Source organism: Dipodomys spectabilis, unplaced genomic scaffold (genome assembly GCF_019054845.1).
Source record: "Dipodomys spectabilis isolate Male_0828 unplaced genomic scaffold, ASM1905484v1 ptg000018l, whole genome shotgun sequence".
In the NCBI taxonomy this organism is placed as follows: domain Eukaryota; kingdom Metazoa; phylum Chordata; class Mammalia; order Rodentia; family Heteromyidae; genus Dipodomys; species Dipodomys spectabilis.
The window spans coordinates 10,385,390-10,395,218 of NW_024870695.1; the positions used below are offsets into that span (position 1 = coordinate 10,385,390).

The 9,829-nt window shown below is 48.0% G+C and overlaps 1 protein-coding gene across 1 annotated transcript; it reads right to left on the minus strand.

Moving 5' to 3' along the window:
* Positions 1-649: 649 nt before the first annotated feature.
* LOC122103597 (membrane primary amine oxidase-like) lies at positions 650-7,527 on the minus strand. Its single transcript, XM_042674207.1, has 4 exons — positions 5,913-7,527; positions 4,717-5,002; positions 1,435-1,564; positions 650-930 (listed from the first exon to the last, which is right to left on the minus strand). Exons 1-4 carry the CDS (start codon positions 7,525-7,527, stop codon positions 655-657), a joined length of 2,307 nt encoding a protein of 768 aa, XP_042530141.1. The 3' UTR covers positions 650-654.
* Positions 7,528-9,829: the final 2,302 nt, after the last annotated feature.

A 9,829-nucleotide genomic window follows, 5' to 3' on the forward strand; every position in this document is an offset into this window, starting at 1 on the left:
CAGAGGACACTGGAATTGAATGATAATGAAGGAATGTCCTGTGGCCACAAGGACATTCCCCCAGGGACAGAATGTAATGTAGTGGAAGAACAGGGAAGAGGAAGAAGGGAGGAGGAGGAAGGAGAAAGGGGTAGAAGGACTGTGCCAGGATGATGTCCGATAAACACAGAGAAGCACCTCCCCAAGACTGGAGACTGAGATACAGGCCCAAGAATCATCTCCCGAATCCCCATTTCCATATTCAAGGTCTAGGGCCAAGGATCAGGGAGAAGCCCAAGCAAGCTTCTAAATGTACTTCGTGCTGAAATGGCACTTTAAAATCATGTATATTTCATATAAGAAAAAAAAGAACAAAAGAAATACATTTTGGAACCCAGTCTGGTAGTTCCCCAAAAGTTTAAACAAGGGGCTAGGAATGTGGCTCAGTGGTAGAGTGCTTTCCTAGCATGCATGAAGCCCTAGGTTCCATTCCTCAGTACCACATACACAGAAAAAGCCAGAAGTGGTGCTGTGGCTCAAGTGGTAGAATGCTACCCTTGGGCAAAAGAATCTCAGGGACAGTGCCCAGGCCCTGAGTTCAAGCCCTAGGACTGGCAAAAAAAAAAAAAAAAGTTTAAACAAAACCCAGTGATTTCCTTCTTAGCTAGAGACCACCTAGTTGTGAGAGAAACCCCCATGGGAGAAGGCAGGGAGGCTGGGGGCACAAGCAGCAGTCTGGGACAGACAAGCCAGGGGATTGACCTCACAGGCCCCAGCATCCTGGTCTGCCCGGAAATAGATGGAATCAGCAGAGGAGAAGGAAGGGTCCTCATCAAAGAAGTTGTAGGGCCGGAGGAAGAAGCCCACTCCATTCCCCACAGTCACCGTGTTGGGAATATCCTCTGCATGGGGGATGTGCAGAAATCCAGCTGTCACCCAGGCCACCAAGTCCTTAGGAGGGGAGAAGAAGAAAGAGGATCATGAAGTTGTGCTAGGAACATACTCTGCCTCCATAATGGCCTTACAGAAAAGATCTCTGCTCAAGAGCTTGTACTCTTTTAACATCTCAGGGGGAAAAAAATGAAATCACAGAACTTTTCTTTCCTTCCTTCCTTCCTTCGTTCCTTCCTCCCTCCCACCCTCCCATCCTCCCTCTCTCCCTTCCTTCCTTCCTCCCTCCCTTCCTCCTTCCCTTCCTTCTTCCTTTCCTCCTTCCTTCTTTCCTTCTTGCTAGCACTGGGGTTTGAACTCAGGGCCTTGTGTTTGCTTGGCTGGTGCTCTACCACTTGAGGCACTCCTCTAAACCAAAAAAGTGTGAAATCATAAAATTTTCTTCGGCAATTCTCAAGACCCCTGAGAAGTCTGGCTAGGGAGAGAGTGAGAGTAGTTTATTCTTGGCTTCTATGCTCCCTAACTCCTATTCCCACCTTCTCCTTCATCTCCCACTTAGCTTACCTGCCCTGCAATGCTCTCGTTGTTGATGAAGTTGGTGAAGTCCACAGTAGGTGTCCAGGGATCATTCAGATTGTAGATGCTTGTGCTACTGGACTCTTCCTCCTTCCGCTGAGTCACTGCCAGCTGATACCTACAAAAGAGAATTTCATTTTTATTTTTTGGTATGTGCTGATACCAGGGCTTGAACTCAGTACCTCATACTTTCCCTTAGATTTGTTGCCAAAGGCTAGCACTCTAGCACAGCTCCACTTCTGGCTTTTTAGTGGTCTACTGGAGATAAGAGTCTCTCAGATTTGGCTACCCAAATTGCCAGAGCCATGATTCTTAGATCTAAGCCCCCTGAGAAACTAAGATTACAGGTGCAAGCCACTGGGGCTGGGCAAAGAAAAAACTGTTTTTTGTTTTTTGAGAGAAGATCATGCTGCATAACTTGGGTTTGTATTAAAATCACTATGTAGCCCAGAATGGCCTCGTATCTACAATCCTCCTGTTTCACTCTGCTGGGTTTCACAGGCATAATGCCATTACATCTGGCCCTATGGACAATTTTGATTAGTCCTACATGGTCATCCATTGGTCCTACTGCTGGGAACTAAATTATAAAGGGAACATAAACAGGAAATTAGCACAAAGGTCTTGAAGGTACTGAGCATCTTTGTTATTCTCTGCTCAGTTCTTCTTTCCCAACCCCATGGAGTTCATTTCTGCATTTACTCAACCGTATACCTCAACGATCACATGGCCTAGAATCCAAATTTTATCCACACTTCTAGATCAGAATCTGATGTGTATCCTGTTCCTTATATCCATATTTATACAAATGCCCTGATTCACCCAAGGTAAGGTTCAGGATCTCAAATACCTGCATTTGAAGGAATATTGCCTTACTCTTTGGGGGTTTTTGGAGGGTTTTTTGGTCATGGGGCTTGAACTCTGGGCCTGAACTCTGTCCCTCAGCTCTTCAACTCAAGGCTAGTGCTCTACCTCTTGAGCCACTGTGCCACTTCCGGTTTTCTGAGTGGTTTATTGGAAATAAGAGTCTCATGTACTTTCCTGCCTGGGCTGGCTTTGAACTAAGGTCCTCAGATCTCAGCCTCCTGAGTAGCTAGGATTACAGACATGAGCCACCAGTGCCCGGCTTACTCTTTGTTTTTAACTCCAACCTTTATTTTGATTTTTTTGTCAGTCCTGAGCTTGAACTCTGGGCCTCAGTGCTGTCCCTGAGCTCCTTTTGCTACCATTTGAGCCCTAGTACCACTTCTGGCTTTTTCTGTGATTTAATTGGAGGTAAGAGTCTCACAGACTTACTTTCTTTCTTTCTTTTTTTTTTTTTTTTGTCGGTCATGGGGCTTGAATTCTGGGCCTGGGCGCTGTCCCTGCGCTCTTCAGCTCAAGGCAAGCACTCTACGGCTTGAGCCACAGCGCCACTTCCCGGTTTCTAGTGGTTTATTGGAGATCAGAGTCTCCCGGGACTTTCCTGCCCGGGCTAGCTTTGAACCTTGATCCTCAGATCTCAGCCTCCTGAGTAACTAGGATTAAAGGTGTGAGTCACTGGCACCCTGCTTATTTGGAATATTTTAAACACACAGAAACATTGAAAGGCCAGGTGCTGGTGGCCCACATCTGTAATCTCAGCTACTTAGGAAGCTGAGATCTGAGGATCAAGGTTCAAAACCAGCCAAGGAAGACAAATCCAAAGATGTTTTTTATTTTTTGTCCTGGGGCTTGAACTCTGGGCCTGGGCCCTGTCCTTGAATTCCTTTTTTGCTCAAGGCTAGCACTCTACTACAAAAGCCACAGTGCAAATCCAGCTTTTTCTGTGATTAGCAGGCACCAGTGGTTCACCTTGTAATCCTAGCTACTCAGGAGGGTAAGACCTGAGGATCGAGCTTCAAAGCCAGCCCAGGAAGGGAAGTCCTTGAAACTCTTCTCTCCAGTTAACCACCAGAAAACCAGAAGCGGCACTGTGGCTCAAGTGGCAAAACACTCTCGAGCTAAAGAGCTCAGGGACAGTGCCCAGGCCCAGAGTTGAAGACCCACAACTGATTTAAAAAAAAAAAAAAGAGTCTCATGGACTTTCCTGCCCCAGTTGGCTTCAAACCACTATCCTCAGATCTTGGCCTCCTGAATATAGCTTGGAGTACAGGCGTAAGCCACCAGCACCTAGCCCAAGAGACTCTTTTCTCTAACTAACAAGCAAAAAGGCAGAAGTGGAGGTGTAGTAGAGTACTGGCCTTTAATAAAAAAGCCAAGCAAGAGCACAAGACCCTGAGTTAAAGCCCTAGTACCGGTATAAAAAAAAATGGAAGAATTGTGAACACTCACATATTCACAATCTAGATTTTATCATTAACATTTTACTGTTTGTGTTTCAGTGCATAATATTTTGCCATCTATCCATATACCCATCTAGGTGATCATTAAGAGGAGGTTGAAAACCAGGCACCAGTGGCTCATGCCTATAATCCTACCTACTCAGGAGGCTGAGATCTGAGGGTTGCAGGTCAAAGCCAGCCTAGGCAGGAAAATCCATGAGACTCTTATCTCCAAATAACCATTAGAATAGCCAGAAGTAGAGCTGGGAAGGGGGCTCAGTGGTAGAGTGCTTGCCTCATATGCATGAGGCCCTGCGTTCAATTCCTTAACACCACATAAACAGAAAAGGCTCAAGTGGTAGAGCACTAGCTGTGAGATGTAGAGCTGACGGACAGCATCTAGGCCTAGAGTTCAAGCTCCACCCATGACTGACGAAGAGAGAGACAGAGAGACAGACAGAGAGAGACAGAGAGAAACAGACAGATACAGACACAGAGACAGAGAGACAGACAGAGACAGAGAGAAACAGACAGATACAGACACAGAGACAGAGAGACAGACAGAGAGAGAAGAGCTGGAAGTACAGCTGTGGTCCAAGTGGTAGAGTGCTATCCTTAAGCAAAAGAAGCTCAGGGACAGTGCCCAGGCCCAGAGTTCAGGCCCCACAATCAACAACAACAACAACAAAAACCTGGCCACAATAGCTTGTATCATTCTGGATACACAGGAAGTACAAATAGATTCACAGACCAGGCTAGCTCAAGGAAAACGTGAGACTTTATCTAAAAAAATAAAGAGCAAAAAGGGCTGGAGGCACAACTCAAGTGGTAAAGCACCTGCCCAGTAAGCATAATCTCCTGAGTTTGAACCTCAATATCACCATAAAGTAAAATGACAGAACATGTATATGCACCAATGGGGTATAGGGTCCACCTCTCCAGCCCTGTGGGACCGCCCTCCACCCACCTCACCCAGCTGAAGGCTTTTCCCATGGAGCTCTCCTGGGGCACTGGTTTCCCAGCAAAGCTGAGTGTCTGGATGCGGTAGCCCCGTGGGTGACCCCACTTGTTGCTGAGATTGCTAGCCAGGTACACGTAGCGGGGGATGGGACCTCCCATGGGGAAAGCAGCCTGTTCCTCTGTCTCCAGCAGCTTCCGGGTCACCTGCAGCCTCTGTATCTGATACTCAGGATTCCAGGGCACCGCTGTAGGGACAAAGGCCATGTCCTCTGCCCAGACCCAGTTCTCTAGTCCTGTGTGAGATGAATGAGAGAGATGGTCATGCAGCCAAACCATCCCTGTATGATCTCTGCCCCCACCTAGCATGAGGACACCTCTTCCTTCCCTTCTCTCCCTCCAAGATCACCCCCTCTCCAAAGATTTGGAGAAAGCCTTTCTCCCTTATGGCATTTCTAGTAATATTTGTGTGTGTGTGTGTGTGTGTGTGTGTGTGTGTGTGTGTGTGTGTGTGCGTGTGCGCGCGAGTGCACACACGCCACTTCTGAGGCTTGTACTCAGGGCCTGGGCACTGTCCCTGAACACTTTTTCTTAAGGCTAGTCCTCTACCACTTGAGCCACAGTTCCATTCCTGGCTTTCTGGTGATAAGAGTCTCACACACTTTTCTGCCTGTGCTGGCTTAGATTTAAATCTTCTAAGTAGCTAGAATTACAGGTGTGAGCCACCAGTGCCCAGTAACAGTAATTGTTTTTGAGATAGGGTGTGATTTCTTGCCAGGCTCTCTGGTCTATTATTCTTCTATTTCAGGCTTTTCTTTATAGCTGGGATGATAGGTGCACATGACCATGCCCTGCTTCTTCCACTGAGATGGAATCTTGTGAATTTTTCTGTGCTGGCCTGAAACCTCAATCTTCTGAATCTTAGCCTCCCCAGTACCTAGAATAGTCGACTACCATGGACAACCGTGCTTTCCTATGACCTGAGATGGGGACTCAAGAACTTTTCTGCAAGGGCTGGCCTTAAATCACTATCCTCTTCATCTCAGCTTCCCAAGAAGCTAGAATTCCATGCATGAGCCACAGGTACCCAAGTTATAACTTGCATATCTACATCATATGCTTCTGTATGTTTAATGTTTCAGATGAAAACTTACAGCTGGACAAGGAGCATCCTCTGATCCCCTTACCCCTATCAGGATGTCTTACCTGCCACATCCAGATCCACCTTGAAGTGAACACTGTGGGTGTGAACCGTGCCCAGCGTGTGCTCCCCAACTCGGTTTCCATACCTTAGGGCATCACCGAAGAGGAACACTGAACTGATATAGCCCGTGGTGTGGACCTTGACTTCTATAGCCCCATTGGGATGGAAGATCATATCCCATACATAGTCATAGTTGAGCATGGTAGAAACAGATCTGACCACTAACGCTGTCTCCCCAAGGCCCCCAAAATAGTAAGAGTCGAATTCTGAGTGGTGTCGCCGCAGTGGAAGACCCTGGTTCTGTTCAAACACACAAAAGGCATCACGTAGAGTTTTGGGGGTCTGGGACTCCAAAAGGAAGTGCCAGTCCACATAGGTGGCCACGTAGGGGCAGTCAACTCCACGAGTTAAGGGTGTTGAGAAGTGGCCTAAGCCAAAGGCACTATCTATATACCAGGTTTGCAGAGCAATAGGGGAATTCCCACCATACACTGCCAAGGCCTCCTGGACGCTCACTTCATAGGCCACTCTCTCTCCTTGGAACCGGATGTCAAAGATCCTCAGACCGCTGAAAGCTCCCAGGCCAAAGGAGAAAGTCCACAATGGAGAGGACACTTGGCTCCCCTGGACACTGAAGCGAGGACCTTGGGGATAGAACTGCAGAGGAGGAGCCACACCAGGGGCTACCGGGGACTTCAAGGACCAGGACGCACCTGTGCCATTGTCTGGGACCAGCACCACATTCACCAGGCCTGCCTCAAACTGCTCCTCCAGCTGGACCAGGCTGTCATAGTAGCGGCCTTGATAGAAAACCTTCTGGATGGTCCAGTGGGCAGGGTCCAGGGCCTTGTGGTCTACCAGCAGCTCCAGCCCCACAGGGTGCAGGAAAAACCCAGCTCCTGAGAGTTTGTAGTAGAGGCCAAACCAGGTAGCTCTGTCCCCTGATTGTAGTCCACGGGGGGCTGTGTTCATTGCCAACAAGTTTTGGCTCTGGTGTTTGTAGAAACAACAGTGATGGAGGAGCCCAGCAGCCTTAGGCAGCTCTTTGTTGAAGATAATCTGGCGTATGTCCAAATACTCTCTTTCCAGCACAGGGCGTCTGTAATAGGGCAACGGGCCTCCATAATGCTCCACAGTCACATCCCGCATGTAGGAGGGGTGAGGCAGAGGCCCTACAACCAGCTCACTCACATTGGGCTGAGGTTGTCCACCAAAGAAGACGATGGCCAGTGCTTCCCGAGCAGGTGGGGGGCCCCCTCTGTCCAGGTGGGCCAAGGCTGCAGCCTTGGAGGGCAGCTGCAGCTCCACTGAGAAGACACAGTTGTCGGAGGGCTGAGCCTGGGCTGCATCCACCAGCCCTGGTCCCAGTTCCTGGATGAGAAAATCCATCACAGCTGTCAGCTCTTCTGGGCTGAGGTCTGCAAACATCTGGCTCTGGCTGGAATGTGTCCACGGCTGGCCACTGGGAGGGATGCAGGGGCCATGAGGAGAGAGGCCCGGTTGACATTCTCTGTCTATGGTTTTTCTCCTCTCAGCCTCACCTTCACCTGTGCCTGTCACCAATACACTAACTAGGCAAAAAAGCATAAAGGCATCCACAGCTAAAGCTTGTGCCATCTCCAGGCTCCAGCTCTACGCAGATGGGAAATGGAAATGCCAAGGGTTAAACAAGACCTGGGTGCAAGATGGTTCTCCTACTTACCCTCCAGAGGGTCTTGGTCTGTGAATGAGCTAGAGGCTCACTAGGAAAAAAAGAAGCCTTGGGGCAGAGGGGTGGAGCCATAGGGATCAGGCCATGCGCAGTAGTGGGGCTCAGATAGGAACCTAGACTTTGAGTGACCTACAGAGGCTTATCTTTTCCATTCCAAATTAAACAACACATTCAGGGACAGAAGTGGGGAGCCAAGTGGATAGAGGGGTGGGATTTGGAGACTACAGCTGGCAGGAGGCAAGAGGAAGGGGAAGCCACTCTGCCTAGAGACTCTTCTTTCAGTACCCTGCAAATGGAACCAGTCTCCTACTTCCAAGGCTGATGACCAACTTTACCTGTTCCCATCTCTGTTAGCTGGATTTCTTATCTTTCTCTCCTTCCCTTCCTCCTTCCCTCCCTCCTTTGCTTGCTTGCTTGCTTCCTTCCTGCCATCCTCCCTTTTTTCCTTCCTTCCTTCTTTTCTTTAGTTTGTAGCACCTTCTCTGCTCTGTTCCTCAACACTGTCTCCTGCTGCTGAACTTCCAGCAATCAGAATTCTCTCTGCCACACAGTCTAAGTTAAAGAGAACATAAAGCATCTGGGAAGTGTTGAGGGGGATACTTTGAAGGGATGAGTCCAGTGATCCAAGTATTTTAGTCCTTGGAGGGAATCATTGTGGTACAGAGAAAGTCAGAAGGTTGACACTTTTTTGTTGGTGGGACCTATGTAACTGAGACTCTTATTCATTCTCTCCCTGTCTCTGTCTCTGTCTGTCTATCTCTCTCTGTCTCTCTGCATTTACTAGAGATTGAAGTCAAGGCCTGGATACTGACACTTAGCTTTTTAATTCAAGGCTACTAGTCTTGACACAAGGGTCAAGAAACTGAGAGCTGAGGATCATGGTTCAAAGCCAGCCCAGACAGGAAAGTCCATGAGACTTTTATCTCCAATTAACCACCAAAACACCAGAAGTAGAGCTGTGGCTTAAGTGATAGAATGCTAGCCTTGAGCAAAAGTGCTCAGGGACGGTGTCCAGGCCTTGAGTTCAAGGTCCAGGCCACACTCTCTCTCTCTCTCTCTCTCTCTCTCTCTCTCTCTCTCTCTCTCAGAGAGAGAAAGGTGAAGTCATGTCCAACTTTCAGTGGAGAACACAGAATCAGCTGGCTTGCGTCTTTGTCTTGAGCCGTGGTACCAAGGAGAGGTCAAAGATGTTCAGTGTCAGGGGGATCACCAGGGTCTCATATTGGGGAAGTAGGTGTTCTAAGGCTGAGCACTTCACCTTGGTTACCAGTGGGTCAACTGGTACTTTCCAAAGGAACCACCATTTCCATTTTCTCTATCTCTCTTTCACATTGCTCATTCCAGTATCTTTTCACCTTAATTTTATTAATCATCATGCTGATGAGCCTAAAAACTTGTTGAAAGCCGGAGGGGTGTGTCTTGGGAGAAATACTCAGAAGATGGGACTACAACCTCTCTTTCCCTACTAGATTGATTTTATTTATTTATTTATTTATTTATTTATTTATTTATTTATTTTTGTCAGTTGTGGGGCTTGAACTCTGGGCCTGGGCACTGTCCCTGGGCTCTTCAGCTAAAGGAGAGCGCTCTACCGCCTGAGCCACGGCACCACTACCAGTTTTCTAGTGTTTTATTGGAGATAAGAGTTTCATGGACTTTCCTGCCCGGGCTGGCTTTGAACCGTGATCCTCAGATCTCAGCCTCCTCAGTAGCTAGGATTACAAGCCTGAGCCACCGGTGCCCGTCTTAGATTATATTTCTTTTTCTCTTCTTTCTTTTCTTTTCTTTTATCTTTTTTTTTTTTTTGCTAGTCCTGGGGATTGAACTCAGGGCCTGGGCTCTGTCCCTGAGCCTCTCTGTGCTCGATGCTAGCACTCTACCACTTGAGTCACAGAGCTACTTCTGGCTTTTTCTGTATATGTGGTACTAAGGAATTGAACTCAGGGCTTCATGCATGCTAGGCAAGCACTCTACCACTGAGCTACATTCCCAGCCCTAGATTATATTTCTCTGCAAAAAAAAATTCAGCTACAGCCTTTCTGAACTTGTAAAGATGAATTTATCACCTGAGAGCCAGAACCCACCCCAGCCCACAAGGCTGAGGACAGGGCCAAGGACATGATGCCTGAGAGGAGCTGTTGACCCAGTGCAGATGGCAGGTCACAGTCCACTCTGATTTATGTTCCAAAGAGAATGCTATCACAGAAC

Excerpts from the sequence above, each read along its gene's own strand:
- LOC122103597 (XM_042674207.1), bottom strand. The coding sequence starts at position 7,527 with ATGGCACAAGCTTTAGCTGTGGATGCCTTTATGCTTTTTTGCCTAGTT. Across the intron at positions 5,003-5,912 it reads GGTGGATCTGGATGTGGCAG|GACTAGAGAACTGGGTCTGG; the intron begins GTAAGACATCCT and ends CATCTCACACAG. Across the intron at positions 931-1,434 it reads ACGAGAGCATTGCAGGGCAG|GACTTGGTGGCCTGGGTGAC; the intron begins GTAAGCTAAGTG and ends TCCCCTCCTAAG.